This window comes from Artemia franciscana, chromosome 19 (assembly GCF_032884065.1).
Source record: "Artemia franciscana chromosome 19, ASM3288406v1, whole genome shotgun sequence".
Taxonomy (NCBI): domain Eukaryota; kingdom Metazoa; phylum Arthropoda; class Branchiopoda; order Anostraca; family Artemiidae; genus Artemia; species Artemia franciscana.
This window is the reverse complement of record NC_088881.1, coordinates 14,681,638-14,704,225: the sequence shown is the minus strand read 5'-3', so window position 1 is coordinate 14,704,225 and position 22,588 is coordinate 14,681,638. Positions and strand designations below refer to the sequence as shown.

The 22,588-nt window shown below is 32.5% G+C and overlaps 1 protein-coding gene across 4 annotated transcripts in view; it reads right to left on the bottom strand.

Moving 5' to 3' along the window:
* The window catches only part of LOC136039318 (TOM1-like protein 2), a 78,221-nt gene that overhangs the window by 37,449 nt on the left and 18,184 nt on the right, over positions 1-22,588 (bottom strand). For all 4 annotated transcript variants that reach the window (XM_065722937.1, XM_065722936.1, XM_065722938.1 and 1 more), the window contains exons 2-4: positions 20,125-20,294; positions 12,267-12,357; positions 1,618-1,724 (exon numbers count right to left, since the gene is read on the bottom strand). In XM_065722937.1, coding sequence (XP_065579009.1) covers positions 1,618-1,724; positions 12,267-12,357; positions 20,125-20,294 — 368 coding nt within the window. The remainder of the gene's footprint in view (positions 1-1,617; positions 1,725-12,266; positions 12,358-20,124; positions 20,295-22,588) is intronic.

The following is a 22,588-nucleotide window of genomic DNA, read 5'->3' as shown; positions in this document are numbered from 1 at the left end:
ACTCGAAATTTTATCTTTTATCGAACACGTTTTATGCAGTTTAAGAACAAAAATTGAACTGCTCAGAAAAAGAATGCTGAAACAAATAATATGAATAACTGTATCTTATTTAGAACAGTATTCTCTTTGATATCCCACACTCAATTTATTACAGCTATATGCTTAAACCTACTTTTTTTTTTCTTTTCAATTCCCGTAATAATATGCAACCATAATCGTAGATAAAAAAGGAGTAAGCGGGTAAAACCACCCAAGCTCGGACTTCGAAGGGTCCCAATATGATTTTCACGGCAGAAATTTATGCTACAAGTTCATCTTCTTTTCCATTTTTAATACATATTCAAAATACTTCTGTAGCAGAACGACTCATAAAGTCTTTTGAGAAACAGAAAAGGGATTTGCTATAGAACGTTTAAGGACATGTGCATTAATGGACGAAACTTCGAAAAATAATGGCAATAGATGGCCAGGCAATTGTTAGACCTGATACCCAAAACCAAATACATTTGTCACATTTTCATTCATTAATGCTAAATTTCTAGTATAAGCATCTGGGCAAGGGGGCAAAAAGCTGTCTCGGGGGTCAATCTTTACTCATAACAACCCTGATAATCAGAAGAAAGGGACTTATTAGGGCTGATCTACACAGCAGTGCTGGACTGAAATGCAGTCAATTAGATTACTTCTTTCTTTGGCAAGTTTTTTTTCTTCGAGTAGATTAACATTTTAAATAGTAAAATTTGAATTAAATATGAAAATCGATCTTAAAAAGACAAAAATCACTACAAACAAGAGTTTGTAGTGATTTTAAGCTGAATGAAAAGATTCTGTTTGATCCATCCCAAAAATCTCAGCTAAATTTAAAAAAAAGCAATTACTAAGATTGTTGGCTAATGTTTGATTATTCACCATTGAAGGTGAAATATTAAGTTATTTTATCTTTTTTTATGTGTTTTGTTTTTGTGTCCCTGTGTTTAGGATGGCCTCCCACTAACTATCATTGAATTTTTGATTGGTCACTTTTCATTTTCTCTAGGTTTTCTTGAATTGCGTTTATTTTGCCCCGTGTTTGATAGTTTCTTTCGTTTGTTGCTAATATTGTTTCTTTTTAACATATCTTTAACTACAATGATAACACTGAATTCTCAATAATTTTTTGAATGATTGAATGTTTTGAAAATTCTCAATCTTAGGTTCGATCTAGACTTAGGTTCGATCTCGGCTTTTGCAAGGAATTCTTACACAATCATTATTCGTATAAGAATGAGCGTACGTCATATTCTTCATCTATAGACGCTAGCCTTCAGGATCTTAAACTTTACGTCAGTTTTTTTTTACCATTTGTCTGCACTTTCAAAGTTAATTCACGGATAAATGATTAATATGTGTCATCAATCATCGAAAATTTAAGAACCCTGAAATTACACACAACATTTTTTATGATATATACAAACAAGGAATTATTCGTCGTCTATTTTGTCTATTACTGGTTCATAAACAACCTTGTAATTAATATGATACAAGTACGATGACAAAGCAGAGCTCAACAATCGAACCCTGAAGAGCAACTAATGGTCTTTAAGATATAAACTCTTCGTAAGTAAATAAGTTTCATACCTCGACAACACCTTTTGTATCTGGTTGATTTCGAAACGCATCCGCCCAAGTCTGGATCAGACTTAGAATCTTTTCTTGAACCGCAACGGGTGGGTCATTTTTGGGCCCTAAGGAAACAGACGAAATTAAAAGAAAGAAATCATTCGTTAATATATCGTAATATCCATTTGAGTGACTATATGACAAACAACAAGCTTTAGACAAATGAGGTTCCATCTCACTTTCTAGGGCCAAAGTGAAAGAAAGATAGGACTCGCTTAGCAGATGAGAGTTGGCAGATTGCCAAATATTTTTCTTTTTGGCCATCCATAACAGGTTGAAGAAAAGGCTGATTGCGCCCAAATGGGATGAAAAGAAGCCATGAAAAATTCAAAGAAAACTGAAACTTCTTGGGAGGGGGTTAAAAGTGAAACTTCGGAGGGATAGGGGCAGAGGAAGCGCCTACGTAGTTATGTTGGCTTTAGGAGGCTTGGTGCTACAGTTAGTTATTATAAGTAGCAGTAGTCTTATTGACAAATAAGGTAAAACGTCCATTCTCAGCGTTCCTCAATTGAACTTACTTTACCAAATGTGTACTTTTCTTCCTCCAAAAGACTAATAGCGTCTCTAAAAGCAAAAAAGGAAAACACAAACGACATTTCTGAGCCTATTGTTAAACTGATATTTAACCCTAATATTATATTATCCACTTTAGAAAATTCCACTTTAGACGTTTAGACCTCTAAGAGTAGCAAAATGGCGCATGGTAACCCAAAGCCAGACTAACAAAACAAAACAAGACAAGACTAAAAAAAAAAAAAAAAAAAAAAAAAAAAAAAAAAAAAAAAAAAAACCCTGGAATTCAAAGAAAAACCACAAATAAAAATAAAAGGTGTTATTAGTGCAAATAAAAAAAAAAGAAAAAGTAAAAACGGGGGAATCCAAAAACGTTAAGCACTTAAGAAAAAAAAAATGGTTTCAACACAGTCAAATATAAAAATAGCTATACTATACCAAATGTGTATTCAAATGGAAAAAGTTCACTGAAAATGCCTTTTTATGTATTTTTAATGAAAGAATTGAAAAAAAGGGAAATCACATTCTGTAAGACAAAAAAGGTATATTCACCCAACTAGTAGGGATGAGGGAGAGGCAAAATGTATTTTCCGGAATCTAGACGGAGGAGTTTTGTTGTTTCCTAATTTTTTCAATGAAAATACCAAAAAAGATGTTTTTCAATGAGAATACCACAAAAAGGTAATTTTTCCACGATCTAGGGGAGAGGCGGACAAACACCCATACCCCAGTTTACGCCCTTGCTTGCAGGCACAAAAAAAAAGAAAGAGAAAACGTAAAAGGATAGGAAACACGGTGACTCGAATTGTAAAAGAACTCAGGAGAAATACTGACGTCAGGTGTCTGGTGTATAACATCCTACGGTTGTTTTCAGATTAGTGATTGGCTGGGTGTAATTTTGAAGTTTAAATTAAATAGGCTACTCGGTCTATTGAAAATTATAATTAAGAATACTATCACTCAGACTCACTGCTTTTTTAAGTTCAGGATGATTTTACTTTTTTAAGAGCTCTTTCTAGAGGATATAAATTTTGTAAACGTGGGTTAAAGAACTATTTATGTAAATTGTTGGTTTTTATGCATCTCTTCGTTTTAATGGTTTTTTGTATTCCACTGCAAATAAGATTGTCTAGCGTAAATACCTTTGAATTTGTTGAAGTTATCAAACAGTTCGTGGTAACGAACTGTAGTAAGGAGTGACCCGGCTCAATAGTAAACGAAACTAAAAGAAAACGGAGTTTTGATGCTAAAAGATACATCAAAAGAATCAAATTTTCATGCTGATTTTAAATATATAAGTTTCATCAAATTTAATCTTTGTCATCAAAAGTTAAGAGCCTGAAAAAATTTGCCTTATTTGGAAAATAGGGGGAAACACCCCCTAAAAGTCATAGAATCTTAATGAAAATCACACCATCGCATTCAGCGTATCAGAGAACCCTATAAAAAAATTTCAGGCTCCTATCTACAAAAATGTGGAATTTCGTATTTTTTTGCCAGAAGACAGATCACGGGTGCGTGTATATTTTTATTTATTTATTTTTTTTCCAGGGGTTATCGTATCGACCAAGTGGTCCTAGAATGTCGCAAGAGGGCTCATTCCAACGGAAATGAAAAGTTCTAGTACCCTTTTTAAGTGACCAACAAAATTGGAGGGCACCTAGGCCCCCTCCCACGCTCATTTTTTCCCAAAGTCAACGGATCAAAATTTTGAGATAGCCATTTTGTTCCGCATAGTCCAGTGGTTCTCAACCGGGGTCCACATGGACCCTAAGGGTCCATGTAATATTTTCGGGGGTCCACAGGCAAAACAACAAATTTTGGGTCCACAATGATATTTTGGGGGTACATGAAGAAAACCAACTCAAATCGCTCTTAATTTTTAAGAATTAAATTTCTACTGTAATTCACATTATTTTGAATCGGTTTAGTGACTTACTCGGAATGGATATACCGATTTGGGTTTCAATTCCTTTCGAAGTTAATGTTGCCGAAATAGAATTATCTTTGCAAGAGCCCCTCATCGAATTACAAAGTGATGAAATAATGCGTGCAAAATTCAAAGATGGAAAGTACAATATATGGAAAACAAATGTTGCTACAAAGTACCCTTTGCTCTGGGATAAAGCGCAGTTCTACGTTATTGCTTTTCCTACATCTTATTTTGTTGAAGCGGAATTTAGTCGTGTTTCTCAAATTTTATAAAAAGTTCGCAATAGACTTGACTTTGTGAAAAGGGGTGATCTTCGACTATCATTAACATCGATAGAACCAAATATAAAGAAACTTGTCGAGAAGCATCAACCACAGGGGTCCCATTGAATAAACATGCCTTTTCCTTTTTTTAAATCACACATTTAATTTCAACTACTTTTTTTATCCAGTTTACATAAATAATGTTGGAGTGAATTAAACTTCCTGAGGAGCTCTACTCTCCATGAGCTTTAGTTGCTTGCAATAGAAGAAACTTGTAATATTGTAGTTATTATCACAATAATAGTAATAATAATAATAATTATTATATTAGAATATTTTATTTGTATTAAATTAGTTTTCATTTAAAAATAAAACTTAATTGTATACTATTATATACTATATTAGTGAAGAGAAAAAACTGTTCTTATGTCCAATAGCTATGAAGGGGTCCACCAAGATAAAAAGAGGGGAAAAGGGGTCCATGGGGAAAAAAGGTTGAGAACCATTGGCATAGTCGAAAACCATAATAACTATGTCTTTGGGGATGACTTACTCCCCCACAGTCCCTGGGGGAGGGGCTGCAAGTTACAAACTTTGACCAGTGTTTACATACAGTAATGGTTATTGGGAAGCGTACAGAAGTTTTCAGGTTTGGGGAGGGGTTGAGGGGCGGTGGCTATGTGGGAGGATCTTTCCTCGGAGGAATATGTCATGGGGGAAGAGAAATTCAATGAAAAGGGCGCGGGATTATCTAGCATTACTATTAAAAAAAGCAATGAAAAAATAAACATGAAAAAGTTTTTTCAATTGAAAGTAAAGAGTAGCATTAAAACTTAAAACGAACAGAGATTATTATGCATATGAGGGGTTCTAAAAATACTTTAGCATAAAGAGCGAGGTGTTTAGGAGAAGATAAATACCTCGCACTTTATGCTAAAGTATTTTTTGTAATTTAAACTATTTACAATACGGCCTTTCTGATTCAGGGGTCATTCTTAAAGAATTGGGACAAACCTTCAGATTTCGTGTAAAGAGCGAGGTATTAACGAGAGGAAAAACCCCCTCATATACATAATAAAAAAATAAGAATATAAAAGTTTGTTACATAAGTTTACTAATATTTTTTACTAATAAAAACGTTCGTTAAAAATTAAAAGTTCAAGTTGCCTTTTTAAGTAACAGAAAAATTGGAGGGCAACTAGGCCTCCTTCCCCATCCTTTATTTCTCAAAATAGTCAGATCAAAACTAAGAGAAAGCCATTTAGCCAAAAAATGAATTAATATACAAATTTCATTTTAATAATTAATGTGCGGAGAGCCAAAATCAAACGTGCATTAATTCAAAAACGTTCAAAAATTAAACAATAAAAAACTAGTTTTTTTAACTGAAAGTAAGGAGCGAAACTAAAACTTAAAACGAACATAAATTACTCCGTATATGAAATGGCTTGTCCCCTCCGCAATCTCTCGCTCTTTACGCTAAAGTTTGACTCTTTGCCACAATTCTACTTTTTAAAACAATTAAAAACTTTAGCGTAAAGAGCGAGGGATTGCGGAGAGGACAACCCATTTCATATACGGAGTAATTTCTGTTCGTTTTAAGTTTTAATGTCGCTCCTTACTTTCAATTAAAAAGCTAGTTTTATATTTAATTCTTATAAGGTCCAGCTTCCCTATACAAAAACAACAAAAAACAAAAAAACAAAGATCTATAGGGTTGCTTCTTGAATTTAGACAATATCTTTGTCTTTAAAGGAAAATCTTTCCCGGATTGCTCATAATTCTCAAGGATAAGAATATTATCTGCGAACCAAGATTAGAATATTGGAAAGCTAGATAAGAAAATATATTTATTTTGAAAAATCTGTATCATAAGCCCATAAAGGGTCGAATTCCGACTTCAGAGTCGACAAATCATATGTTTGCACTAAAACTGGCAAAATGTAAAAAACAACAACGAAAAAGAAAAATCATAATGAATAAAAATTTATAGTCAATAATCAAACTGTAATAAGTCAATTAAAAGTTAAAAAGGTTAGAACTGGTCGAACAAGCTAATATATATATACATATATATATATATATATATATATATATATATATATATATATATATATATATATATATATATATATATATATATATATATATATATATATATATATATATATATATATATATATATATATATATATATATATATATATATATATATATATCTATATATATAAAAATAAGTTGTCTGTGGATGGATGGATGGATGTGTCAGGTGACGTCACCTGAAAAAACTGGATCAGGTGACGTCAAAACTGAAAAAACTAAAAAAAGGCAAAAACTACAAAAAAAACTAAAAACTAATAAAAAAAATAAAAAAGCTAAAAAACTAAAAAAACTATAAAGGTAAAAACCAATAAAAAACTAAAAAAAAAACTGAAAAAACTAAAAAAAGGCAAAAACTACAAAAAAAAACTAAAAACTAATAAAAAAAGTAAAAAAGCTAAAAAACTAAAAAAACTAAAAAAACTAAAAAAAGGTAAAAAACTAAAAAAAATAAAAAATTAAAAAAAACTAAAAAAAAGGAAAAAACTGAAAAATAAGCTAAAATAAAGGTAAAAACCAATAAAAAACTAAAAAGAAAAAAAAGGAAAAAACTAATAAATGACGACACTCAAAGAGAAAGCGACCAGGACAAAAGGAATGTTCGATTAGCAATCAACAAAGCACCGGGACACAGGGAGTATAAATGACGACCAGGACATAAGTAAAAAAAAAAAACTATCTATATATATAAAAATAAGTTGTCTGTGGATCTGTGGATCGTGGATCAGGTGACGTCACCTGAAAAAACTGGATCAGGTGACGTCAAAACTGAAAAAACTAAAAAAAGGCAAAAACTACAAAAAAAACTAAAAACTAATAAAAAAAATAAAAAAGCTAAAAAACTAAAAAAACTAAAAAAAGGCAAAAACTACAAAAAAAAACTAAAAACTAATAAAAAAGCTAAAAAACTAAAAAAACTAAAAAAAAGGCAAAAACTACAAAAAAACTAAAAACTAATAAAAAAAATAAAAAAGCTAAAAAACTAAAAAAACTAAAAAAAGGTAAAAAACTAAAAAAACTAAAAACTAAAAAAAAACTAAAAAAGGTAAAAACTAAAAGAACTAAAAAAGAAAAAAATAAATGACGACACTCAAAGAGAAAGCGACCAGGACAAAAGGAATGTTCGATTAGCAATCAACAAAGCACCGGGACACAGGGAGTATAAATGACGACCAGGACACAAGTAAAAAAAAAAATTAACAAAACTAAAAAGAAGGTAAAAACTACAAAAAAACTAAAAAGAAAAAAAAACTAAAAACTAATAAAAAAACTAAAAAATCTAAAAATCTAAATAAACTAAAAAAGAAAAAAAAAGGAAAAAAATAAAGGAGAAAAACAAAACTAAAAAACGAATGTATATACAGACCGGTACATCGGGATACAAATGACGACCGGGACACAGGGAATATAAATAACGACCGGGACACAGGGACACAACTACAACGGGGACACCGGGGGAAACCGGGGGATATAAATGACGACCGGGACAAAAAAACTAAAAAGAAATAAAAACTAAAAACTAATAAAAAAAACTAAAAAATCTAAAAATCTAAATAAGCTAAAAAAGAAAAAAAAGGAAAAAAATAAAGGAGAAAAAAAATAAAAAAAACTAAAAAATCTAAAAATCTAAATAAGCTAAAAAAGAAAAAAAAGGAAAAAAATAAAGGAGAAAAACAAAACTAAAAGACGAATGTATATACAGACCGGGACACCGGGATACAAATGATGACCGGCACCCGGGACACAGGGAATATAAATGACGACCGGGACACAGGGACACAACTACAACGGGGACACCGGGGGAAACAGGGGGATGTAAATGACGACCGGGACACCGGGACAGGGAATGGTCGATTAGCAATCACCATCAACAAAGCTCAAGGGCAATCATTAGAATCATGAGGTATAGATCTGAATACAGATTGTTTTCCCATGGACCATTATATGTTGCATGTTCAAGAGTCGGTAAACCTGACAATCTATTTATATGCAAAGACAATGGGACAGCAAAGAATGTTGTATATTCGCAAGTTTTACGTAGTTAAAACCATATATATATATATATCTATATTCACAGGTGGGACATAGGGACACAACTACAATGGCGCGTAACTATTATGGCGCGTAACGACTTACGCGCGCGGGGGGGCTTGGGGGGGGCGCGAAGCGCCCCCACCAACTAGGTGTTGGGGTGGCGCGAAGCGCCACCCCAACAGCTAGTATATATATATATATATATATATATATATATATATATATATATATATATATATATATATATATATGATATACATGAATTAAAAAGGACACTAAAAAGTGTCACTAGTGTAACTGCATAAAGTCAATAAAAGATTTAAGAAGATAAAAACTGGTCAAAAAAAGGGGGGCAAAAATAAGTGAATAAACACAAAAAAGAAAACGACATACAAAATTTAAAACGGAAACTAAAAAACAGAAAGGGGACAAGCAAATAAGTTCAACAGCCTGGGTAGCACCATCATCCAATGAAAAAAGAGAGAGAGAAAAAAAGGAAGAAACTAGGGGGGCATTTATTCATTTTTTCTGTGATGGAGGGGTAAAAGTTTTGTCATATCTGGAAGTAACGAGCCAACTGGGGGACAAAATAGGGAAGGGCTCAGAACCAGCTCAAGGCGGCAATAATCTGGATGGGGAGTGACGTTTGGGGAAAATACTTCCCGCCCGAGGGTACGTTATTGCATTTTTTGCAAAACGGCACAACGAAACCCTCCTTCGCTCAAGTTTATCCAAACAAGCAATTTTTTAGGAGCAGAGAGTATGGCACCATGCCTTCTTTGAAGATTATTCGCAAGGCTCTTTTTTGGACTGATTCAATTTTTTCTGATTCTTTGCGAGAGATACCAGGGTGGCAAACTGGTCAAGAATATTCGAGATGCGGGAGGACAAAAGACGTGTAAATCCTTAAGGAGCGGGGAGGGGGACGCTAAATTTATTTAGGAGATTAAGGAGGGCGATAGACACATTAGCTCTATGGATGATGTCTATAACGTGGGTATCTCACTTTAAATTTGAAGAAATTGTGATGTCAAGTAGTTTAAATGAGGACACAGAAATTTTATGAGGGTTAGGATTAAGAAAAATGGGCGAGGACTTTAAGAAACAAATTTGCATTAGCATGGACTTAGAGGGGTTTATTGTCATATCTAAAACCAAGATCTCATCTCCAATTTTACTGAGGATACTCATAAGGTCGCTTATTAAATTTCTGAAGCAACTTTCAACAACCGTTAAATCACCAACAAATTTCTATCGGTCAGGAAATTCCTTCGTGAGGCTGTTAATCATAACTGAAAAAAGAGGGGACCTAGGAGAGTACCTTGGGGTATGCCATTGTGGACAGGGAGAGGATTTGAATATTGATTTTGGTATTTGACAGCCTGCGATCTATTTGTTAAAAAGGAGGCAACCAATTTTACCAGTAAGGGATCAATATTGAACTCGCTGACAAGTTTCTGAATTAAAATATTGTGGTTAACAAGGTAAAATGTTTTCTAAATGTCAATGGAAATTAAATTTAGACAGGAATTAGGCTTTTCGAGGATTTTCCCGATGTGGTCAATAAGAGAAACGAGGTAGTGGGAAGTAGAAGTGGATTTTAGGTTCCTGAATTGCCTCTGGTCAGTAAGATGTAGGATTTTTTTCCTTTAACAAATCTGCAAGGAATCCTTCATAAAGTTTTGAGAAAATAGGAGCAAGAGTAATAGGAAGAACGCCTTCAACGGAATTCACCCAGACTCGGTAATCTGGTTAAACAGAAAAGACAAGGGATTAGAAAGGAATCCACCGAAGGCACTAATAAGAGGGAACGGGATATCCAAAGGACCAACAATTGTTTTTCTTGGTTTTTTAATTCTTCTTTTTATCTCAGACGGGGAAACAATGGGAAAAGAAGGGGATAGGGTTCCTGTTGGTAATTGGTCGGACAATGCTGGAAGGCTCTGGAGAATGGAAGCGAGGAATTTATTTACGTTACTGGCAGTAACATCAGGGCACTCGGGTAGATTGAAGTTAAGCTGCTCTAGCCTCCTACCACACAGCTTTTTAACCTCGGAATACCAATTTTTTGCTTTATTAGTGAACAATTCTTCCATCTTATTTTTGTAGTACGATAGTGCCAATTTACAAATTTCTCTTTTAATTGATTTTCTTAGTTTATTGACTTCATCCAGCTTACCATTTTTGGAAAGCTTCAATTTGTTACTCATTAACGTTTTTATAGTTTGGTTAATAAATGGTTTATCACTAAGGCACCTTTTAAATCCTTTTTCTGGGAAACAAATTCGATATTTATCAATTAGCTTTTTGTGGAACGTAGCCATTTTCCCATCAGGGTTTTTTAAGCTATGAATATCAGACCAATCTTCAGTATTCAGCCAAATACCAAAAGAAAGAAGACCAGAATTTTGAAGAGGACGATAAATGCCATAAGTTATTGAGAACGAATAGTTAAAATTTGAGGAGGGGGATAAAAGAATCGAAAGATGATATCTCCCACCTGATGGGATCAAAGCTGAGGGAGAGCTGTAATAAGTTATACATATTAGTTAAAATAACATCAAGAGAAGTATTTCCCCGAGTCGTTGGTATTTGAACAATTTGCTTTACTTTAAATGAGGATCAAAATGAACCGATTTTAAGGTCGTTGGCATTGCCAACTAAAAAAGGCCAGCACTGGGGTACTTAAAAATAACAAAATCAGCACTTTCCCGCTATTACTGGACAAATTTACGTTCTGAATCGATATTTTGATTTGTTGAATAATAGAAAATAGCTGTTGCAATAATATTAAATGGATGATGGAGTCCTTTTGGTCCAATACTTAGCCAGAGGATTTCATCATACTTGGATAAATTAGGGAAATAACCCCTGACCTAACCTGCATAATTCAAGTATCCAGAGAGACAGGTCCGTTTTCTTTAGTATGGATCATTTTTCAGTTTTCACTGCCATTTTCGCTTGATTTGGGAAAATTGGCTCCAACTTTGCCCCCTCCAGGATTTTGACAAAATTACGCCACTACCTGAATACCGCAAGTTTCTAGGATTTTTCGTTGAATGTTTCAAAATTATAAAGTTTTTAGAGCAGTACCCAATTTTCCTCAGTGTTGCCAAGTTGAACCGTAAAAATAAATAAGCAAAATCAATTTTAATAAGACTTTTCGTCCGTTAAAATTCAGACATCAACAATCAATTAATTCCAAAGATAAACGCTCAAAGCGAAAGGTACAGCTGCTGAAGCTGTTCGGTGCCGTAAGTTTTTAAGTAGTTTTTCGCTCATTTCCCCACGTTACTTTTTTTTTATTTGGTGCTCGTTACAAACTACATATGGAGATCTATTTCATCAATACCTAAATTCCTAATTTTCCCTATTTTTCAAGATATATATTTTCATTATTCATTCTTCAAGGTGCTTCAAGTTTCAATTTTCAGCAAATCATTTATCAAATTTTGAATAATTTTAAACAAATACACCAATTATCCTGATGCCTAAGCCATTCAATACTTTTTTTAAATGATTTTTCTAAACAAAGGCAAGCTCATATCATCTATTCCTGCTGGTTTAGTTAACCATATTCAGCAAACAAGCTAGGCTTGAAAACAAGAGGAATGGGAACCGAGAAGTGGTCACAGAATCGAGTGCACTAATAAATTCTCTTCAAAATGTTAATGTTAACCATCTATTGATGTTTCAAAGCAGAACAATTTGGGTCTGAAACGGCACAACATCATTATTTAAAAGAAATTCTAAGAAGAACTTACCAATAACCTTAATCAGCTCTTGAACAAAATCTTTAGAGCAAACAAGAACATGAAAACGTCTGTCACAGTTTTTCACGCAGGTTTCCAACAGCTAGAAAACCAAAAATGAATTAGAACAATTAAAAAACTGAACTCATGAAATGGATACAAAGCGACAAAAGGCATCAAATTACTCTTCAAGAGGATTAAAATAGTTAAAATTTACTTATAAAGGATACACTAAATGTCTCAGTGCATAGATAATAGAATAGAATAGAATCGGTTTTATTTGCACAATCTTCCGTAGTCATAAAACTAAATGGCGCTTGTGCTTACAAAAAAAAGGATTAAATCAAACGACAAAAAAATCAGAACGACAAAAATCAGAAGACAAGTAGGATAAAATCAACAATTGTTATACTTTGATACAAAGAAAGGGACGAATGAGTTGGAAAAACGATTTGTGCGTGAAGGAGGTGCTGCTAATCTGCCAATTTTCTTCGACGTTTCACTAAAACTGGTGGTAGTATCGATCTGTATTTATCACTTCTGAGAAGATATTGGCTAAATTCAAGGATCAAACTGAGACGACGCTCTTGAAGAGAGGGAATTTGAAAAGTGGATAATGCTAACTTATATTCGGTAAAAGCATCGCACAATATTACTTTGACTGCTCTTTCTGTATTGACTCAAGCTAGTCACTTAGGTAAATAGTGTTATTGACTTGTGGGCCCCATACAGGACATGCATACTCTAAAATTGGTCGAATGTAAGTGAGATAGGCTATCCTTAGTTGTGTCACTGAGAAACCAAATCGACGCATTAGTATGTGTCCGCATCACACTATTTGCCTTTTTGATAATTGTATCGACATGAAGGCTGAAAGAGCAGTCGATGCTAAACTTGACACCAAGCACTACTGCCGAAGATTCACTGGGATAAGGAGGAGGAGGGCACACAAAGTCTCTCTTCAGATAAGAAAAACTGTTGTTAGAATAGGGCTTGCTACGACATTTGGTAAAGTTAAACATAATAACCTACGGTGTATCTATCTTATATATTCAAAAAAAAATTATCAGCAGAATAACAAATTAAATATATAAAAAAAACCCACAAAAACGTATACAAATAAAAAGGCCCGAAAATAAAAATAAAATAAAAAACCTTTCTTGATAAAGATAGGCATAGGAATCAAACTCCTCTAACTGAGGAAAGGATGTAGGGAGTTTCATATATCCAATATGACTTATGAAAACTTTCGCTTAAAGTAAGGAAGTTCAAGAGTTTGAAAAAGAAGTCCTCATTTAGGCACCTTACTTGACATTAGTTATCCCAGATGGTAAACTTTCCTAATGAATATACTGGAAAAGCATTGCAGTATTCATTAACTTAAGAACTTAACTTGTAATTTCTTAGAAAACAGCCAGAGCTTAGTAAAATATAGAATGAAAAAGTTGAAAAAAACGTCTGCATATACAATTTTCACTATGCCTCACATTTTTACAAGAGGAAGAGGAAGAGACTGGGGGAGATGCAATAACTGCTTTTTGTGTTTCATAGCAAATGACATGTCTTGATAAAGTGTTGCCTACAAAGTTTTATCAGTCTGCATTTAAGCGAGTCTGAAAAATTAGATGAAGCTGTGCTTGATATTCACACAGAGCTATATTCAAGATTTTTTTGTTCGGGGGTGTTTTACACAAGAATTTTTTTCGGGGAGAGTAAACAAAAACCCTCAAAAACGCATAAAAAATTGTTTATATCCATTTTGTTACATTTTGTTACATTTTTACACAGTCAGACAAACATTTCGGGGGTGGGGGCTCAAACCCCTCCCCCTGGATACGGCCTTGTATTCATACATCTATGAGATTCTAGATCTTTGCAGTGTCTCGTTCAGAATGAATGTAATTAAATATGTGATTTCACTAAATGTTATTTCAGACATCTTCTTCTTCACATATTTGCGAGGTCAGTGGATCCAGTAGAAGGTAAATTCATCTCTTTGAAATTCTAGGAACACTTTTACTGATTACTGAATAATTTTAACTATATTCCAAAAAACTAAATTCCATATTCTTCAACAAGACATGTTCCCTAGAAGAGTTACCATGAAGAGAAATCCAAATTTCTGATCATTCCAAAACTTGAAGAACCGACTTGGCGGTTAGTGGTTTCATAAATCCCAGTAAAAATTCAAAATCTGGAAGCTCATATACTTAACTTTACGCATAAATGTGTTTTGTAAGCTTTCCTTGTTTTGTTTTTATGTTATTTTTTCTGTAGCTTCTTTTTTATTGTTTTTACGTTGTGCACCAACAAGCTAGCACTTCCTATTTGTTGTGTTGATTTAAAAATTAAACAAACAGGTGGATTTAGATAATTAAATTAGAATATTATAAGATAAAACTAAGTCTCCTCAGTCGAAATTATTCATGTCATATATATATATATATATATATATATATATATATATATATATATATATATATATATATATATATATATATATATATATAAATATATATATATATATATATATATATATATATATATATATATATATATATATATATATATATATATATATATATATATATATATATATATATATATATATATATATATATATATATCTATATATATAAAAATAAGTTGTCTGTGTGTGGATCTGTGGATGGATCAGGTGACGTCACCTGAAAAAACTGGATCAGGTGACTTCAAAACTGAAAAAACTAAAAAAAGGCAAAAACTACAAAAAAAAACTAAAAACTAATAAAAAAAATAAAAAAGCTAAAAAACTAAAAAAACTAAAAAAAGGCAAAAACTACAAAAAAAACTAAAAACTAATAAAAAAGCTAAAAAACTAAAAAAAACTAAAAAAAGGCAAAAACTACAAAAAAAACTAAAAACTAATAAAAAAAATAAAAAAGCTAAAAAACTAAAAAACTAAAAAAACTAAAAAAAAGGTAAAAAACTAAAAAAACTAACTACAAAAAAAACTAAAAACTAATAAAAAAAATAAAAAAGCTAAAAAACTAAAAAAACTAAAAAAAGGCAAAAACTACAAAAAAAAATAAAAACTAATAAAAAAGCTAAAAAACTAAAAAAACTAAAAAAAGGCAAAAACTACAAAAAAAACTAAAAACTAATAAAAAAAATAAAAAAGCTAAAAAACTAAAAAAAACTAAAAAAACTAAAAAAAGGTAAAAAACTAAAAAAACTAAAAACTAAAAAAAAACTAAAAAAAAGGAAAAAACTGAAAAATAAGCTAAAATAAAGGTAAAAACCAATAAAAAACTAAAAAAAAAACTGAAAAAACTAAAAAAAGGCAAAAACTACAAAAAAAACTAAAAACTAATAAAAAAAGTAAAAAAGCTAAAAAACTAAAAAAACTAAAAAAACTAAAAAAAGGTAAAAAACTAAAAAAACTAAAAAAAGGAAAAAACTGAAAATAAGCTAAAATAAAGGTAAAAACCAATAAAAAACTAAAAAGAAAAAAAGGAATACCTAAAAAAAAATTTCATCTAAAAACTAATAAAAACTAAAAAAGGTAAAAACTAAAAGAACTAAAAAAGAAAAAAATAAATGACGACACTCAAAGAGAAAGCGACCAGGACAAAAGGAATGTTCGATTAGCAATCAACAAAGCACCGGGACACAGGGAGTATAAATGACGACCAGGACATAAGTAAAAAAAAAATTAACAAAACTAAAAAGAAGGTAAAAACTACAAAAAAACTAAAAAGAAAAAAAAACTAAAAACTAATAAAAAAACTAAAAAATCTAAAAATCTAAATAAACTAAAAAAGAAAAAAAAAAGGAAAAAAATAAAGGAGAAAAACAAAACTAAAAAACGAATGTATATACAGACCGGGACACCGGGATACAAATGACGACCGGGACACAGGGAATATAAATGACGACCGGGACACAGGGACACAACTACAACGGGGACACCGGGGGAAACAGGGGGATATAAATGACGACCGGGACACCGGGACAGGGAATGGTCGATTAGCAATCACCATCAACAAAGCTCAAGGGCAATCATTAGAATCATGAGGTATAGATCTGAATACAGATTGTTTTCCCATGGACCATTATATGTTGCATGTTCAAGAGTCGGTAAACCTGACATTCTATTTATATGCAAAGACAATGGGACAGCAAAGAATGTTGTATATTCGCAAGTTTTACGTAGTTAAAACCATATATATATATATATATATATATATATATATATATATATATATATATATATATATATATATATATATATATATATATATATATATATATATATATATATATATATATATATATATATATATATATATATATATATATATATATATATATATATATATATATATCTATATTCACAGGTGGGACATAGGGACACAACTACAATGGCGCGTAACTATTATGGCGCGTAACGACTTACGCGCGCGGGGGGGCTGGGGGGGGGGGGGGGCGCGAAGCGCCCCCACCAACTAGGTGTTGGGGTGGCGCGAAGCGCCACCCCAACAGCTAGTATATATATATATATATATATATATATATATATATATATATATATATATATATATATATATATATATATATATATATATATATATATATATATAAGTTGTCTGTCTTTCAGTCGAGTGACGTCCGTGTTTGTCTGAATTATTTCATCATATACCAATTCAAAAACGAATGTATTCATGCCGATGTAGCTGAGTTGATAAGGCGTTATGTTCCAGGTTCTAGGTTCAAGAGGTTCCAGGTTCGAACCTTGTCTCTAGCATTAATACAAAAGAAGAAAAAAACTAAAAAAGGTAAAAACTACAAAAAAAGCTAAAAAACAAAAAAATTAAAAAAGGTACAAAACTAAAAACTAAAAAAGAAAAAAACTAAAAAAAAATGTAAAAACTACCAAAAAAACTAAAAACTAATAAAAAAACTAAAAAAACTAAAAAACTAAAAAGAAAAGGTAAAAAACTAAAAAACTAAGAACTAAAAAAGAAAAAAACTAAAAAAGGAAAAAACTGAAAAATAAAGGAGAAAAGGAAAAGGAATATATAAATAAAAATAAAAAAAACTGAAAAAAGGTAAAAACTAAAAAAAAACTAAAAAGAAAAAAGAAAAAAAGTAAAAAAGCTAGAAAAAAGGTAAAACCAAAAAAACTAAAAAGAAAAAAAAAGAAAAAACAAAAAATTTATTTCATCATATACCAATTCAAAAACAAATGTATATATAGACCGGGACACTGGGACACAAATGACGACCGGGACACCGGGACACAGGGAATATAAATGACGACCGGGACACTCAAAGAGAAATTACAGACTGGGACACCGGGACACAAATGACAACCGCGACAAAGGGAATATAAATGAAGACCGGGACACAGGGACACAACTACAACGGGGACGCTGAGGGGCACAGGGGGATATTTTTCATTTTTTATATAAATGACGATAGGGACACAGGGAATGTTCGATTAGCAATCACCATCAACAAAGCTCAAGGGCAATCATTAGAATCATGAGGTAGAGATCTGAATGCGGATTGCTTTTCCCATGGACAATTATATGTTACATGTTCAAGAGTCGGTAAACCTGACAATCTATTTATATCCACAGACAATGGGACAGCGAAGAATGTTGTATATTCGCAAGTTTTACGTAGTTAATAACACACACACATATATATATATATATATATATATATATATATATATATATATATATATATATATATATCTATATATATAAAAATAAGTTGTCTGTGGATCTGTAGATCGTGGATCAGGTGACGTCATGTTTCTGTGTCGGCTGACGTCATGAAATTAGTTGTCGTCATTTTTGTTATGACGATGCTTAGTATATTGTAAAACACATTAATTTGGTTAATAATATACCATTTAAAACACCAAAATGAACATGCTGGAGTAGTCACTCGGTGAGAGAGGGTGTCAGAACGGAGAATGAAGTTCCCAGGTTCAAATCCTGGTTAGGCTAAAAAAGGTAAAAAACTAAAAACTAAAAAAAAAACTGAAAAAACTAAAAAAAGGCAAAAACTACAAAAAAAAATAAAAACTAATAAAAAAATAAAACAGCCGAAAAACTAAAAAAACTAAAGAAACTTAAAAAAAGGAAAAAACTAAAAACTAAAAAAAAACTAAAAAAAAGGAAAAAACTGAAAAATAGAAGAGAAAAAGAAAACTAATAAAATTAAAAATAAACATAAAAAAAAATAAAAACTAAAAATAAAGTAAAAAGAAAAAACGAAAAAAAAATAAAAAAGCCAAAAAAAAGGTAAAAACCAATAAAAAACTAAAAAGAAAAAAGGTGAAAAACTAAAAAAAAATTTAATCTAAAAAACTAAAAAAAACTAAAAAGGTAAAAACTAAAAGAACTAAAAAAGAAAAAAAAACTAAAAAAGGAAAAAAACTGAAAAATAAAGGAGAAAAAGAAAACTAAAAAAATATAAATAAAAGTAAAAAAACTAAAAAGATAAAAACTTCAAAAAAAAACTAAAAAGAAAAAGAAAGAAACTAAAAAACCTAAAAAAAGATCAAAACCAATACAAAAAAAAACTAAAAGGAAAAAAAGGGAAAAAATTAAAAATTTATTTCATCATATACCAATTCAAAAACGAATGTATACCGGGATGACGACCGTGACACAGGGAATATAAATGACACAACTACAACGGGGACGCCGGGGGCACAGGGGGATATAAATGACGACCGGGACACAAGGAATATAAATGACGCCCAAGACGCTCAAAGAGAAATCACAGACTGGGACACCGGGACACAAATGACGACCGGGACACAGGGAATATAAATGACGACCGGGACACAGGGACATAACTACAAAGGGGACGCCGGGGTGCACAGGGGGATATATAAATGACGATGGCGACTCAGGGAATGGTCGATTAGCAATCACCATCAACAAAGCTCAAGGGCAATCATTAGAATCATGAGGTATAGATCTGAATACGGATTGTTTTCCCATGGACCATTATATGTTGCATGTTCAAGAGTCGGTAAACCTGACAATCTATTTATATGCACAGACAATGGGACAGCAAAGAATGTTGTATATTCGCAAGTTTTACGTAGTTAAAAACATATATATATATATATATATATATATATATATATATATATATATATATATATATATATATATATATATATATATATATATATATATATATATATCTATATTCACAGGTGGGACATAGGGACACAACTACAATGGCGCGTAACTAATATGGCGCGTAACGACTTACGCGCGCGGGGGGGCTTGGGGGGGGGGGCGCGAAGCGCCCCCACCAACTAGGTGTTGGGGTGGCGCGAAGCGCCACCCCAACAGCTAGTATATATATATATATATATATATATATATATATATATATATATATATATATATATATATATATATATATATGTAAATTGAAAATGATAGCAATGACGATTAAGTTTGGGATTTTGACACGGATAAGGTTGTCAATACCTACCATATGTTTGTTATATGCATATCATAATGACGAAAAACAAAACAAGGTAAAACGAAACAAACAAATTGAAAATGTTAGCGATGATTATTAGGTTTTGGATTTTGACACGGTTAAGGTCATCAATGCCTGCCATACCTTTGAAAAATCAAAAACCTGGACTAGATAAATCGTTGGAAGAAAAAGAAGTCTTTGTCCCACAATCTGAACAATTAAAAGCAACAAAGGTTCGGCGATATGTCTTTCATAATGACAAAAGAATATACATGTATGTATATGTATATATGTTAATAAATACAAACAGGAATTAACCAATGAACTTAAATTGAGCAAACGGAAATGAAACAAAATAGCAAACCGTGAGAGTTAACAAGACAGCATTATTATTTCTCCCAGCATTCTGTTGCAAGCGCTTTTTAATGGCACGAATTGCATCTTTAGGACCATCCTCTTTGGCATTGATCAAATCGCAAACTTCTATATTTTTGGCCCAGTCTTCAGATGGCAAAGAACTGTCAGTTGCTTCCTCTGAAACAAACCAAATGGCAAAACAAATTATTTGCAATACTTTGAACCTTCACATAAGGGATATCTCTTTTTATGGATTTACAATTACCCCTAGTATATTTCAAAGCAAAAAACAACCTTAAAACGCAAATCAGCCTAAAACCACAGTTTCCAAAGCTACATAGGACCCTACGCCAAAATAACATACTGGAAACTTCTTGAGACTTTGTCAGTGTGTCTCAAAGAGTGAAATCATAAATATTCAGAAAACACGTTTTGTGACATGGTTGCAACAGCAGCTAGAACCTAGCATAGAGCAAACCACAAGTCTTGAGGAAAAGAGCCTAGGCCTGTCTCCCCTCCCAGATTGCTACAAATCATGAATATGAAGAAAGGAGCAAAATATACTTTTTTAAACGAAAGGAAGGGCCATTTTTTTTACAAAAATATCAAAAAAGGCATTTTCCGATAAAAATAAGCCAAAAAATTTTATTTTTTGAAAGCTACCAATGGGTAGCCATAGGGTTCTCTTTTTTTTTCCTTATTCATCTCAAGTGAAAGGAGTTAACTAGAATATTTAAAAAATTGACTTATTCAAAAACTAATAATTACATCTATGCATTATTTAGAGTAATAATTAACATAATTTAATAATTATATCTATGCATTAGTAGAGGGTTAAAAAGTAGGTATAAATATTCACTCTTTAGACATGAATATTTGCCAAATGACGTCATGTACTATGCTAGTGCATCATGTAACCATATCTTATGACATCACATAAGCATTTTCTTGTATGATGTCATGCATAATAACATAAATAAGATTGTTGTGTCTTCAAAACACAAACTATTTATATAACATAATGCCTGTTGGAAGGCCCAGAAAACAAACTTTGCAGTTGCAGATACTACAAATGATGATTGTTTAGAACCAACGCCTGAGTTTCTCGGAGTGCGCCGCTTAGAATGGCTCGGTCACGTCCTACGGAGACCACCAGAATACCTACCCCGTCGAATCCTTCTAGCTGAGCCCAACGACTCTTGGAAGAGGCATCAAGGAGGGCAAAAGAAGAATTGGTGGATCCTGATCAAGTCTGACCTGGATCCCATTGGTGGCGTTAAGAACTTTGGACATAGATGGTCGGTCCAGTGGCTCCCTTTCGCAGAGCAATTGGGAGCAGATCGTGAAACCTGGTCCAAAGAGGTCACAAGGATCCTGGATGCCGGGCGAGGTGGAAACACCTGATTCCAGCCAAAAGTACAATTAAGTATACAGTCAATAAAAGAGCTAAAAAGACAAACTGGCCAAAAAAGGGGGGACAAAAATAAGTGAATAAATACAAAAAAGAACGACATTAAAATAAAACTAAATTAACGGGAGACTAAAAAACAAGGGGGGGACACGCAAATAAGTGCAATAATCTGGGCAGCACCATCAGCCAATAAAAAAAAGACAGAAACTAGTGGGATATTTTATTCATTTTTTCAGTGATGATGGGGACAAAAGTATTTTCATATCTGGAAGTAACACAGCGAATGAGGGACAAAATAGGGATGGGCTCAGAAGCAGCTCGAGTCGGCCATAATCTCGATGGGGAGTGACGTTTGGGGAAACTAATTCCCGTCAGGGGGGTGGTTATTGCATTTTTTGCAAAACGGTGGCACAACAAAACCCTCCTTCGTTCAAGAAGTTCCAGACTAGTTTTTTCTTGTTGGGGGGGGGGAGCAGAGAGTATGGCACTTCTTTGAAAATTATTCGCAAGGCTCTTTTTTGGGTTGATTCATTTTTTTCCGATTCTTCGCGAGAGATACCAGGGTGCCAAACTGGACAAGCGTATTCGAGATGCGGGCGGACAACAGACGTGTAAATCCTTATGAAGTGGGAAGGGGGGACACTGAATTTATTTAGGACCTTAAAGAGTGCGGTAGACACATTAGCTCTATGGATGATGTCTTTAACGTGAATATCCCACTTTAAATTTGACGAAATTATGATGCCAAGTAGTTTAGACGAGGACACAGAAATTTCAGGATTGATAGGATTAAGTAAACAGAGCGAGGATTTGAGGAAACAAATCGGCATTATCATGGACTTAGAGGGGTTTACTGTCATGTCTAACTCCAAGGTCTCACCTTCAATTCCATTGAGGATACTCATAGGATCGCTTATTTAATTTCTGAAAGAAAGTTTCAACAACCGTTAGGTCATCAACAAATTTCCATCGGTCAGGAAATTCCGTCGCGAGGCTATTGATCATGACCGAAAAAAGTAGGGTACCTAGGAGAGTACCATAAGGTATGCCATTGTGGACA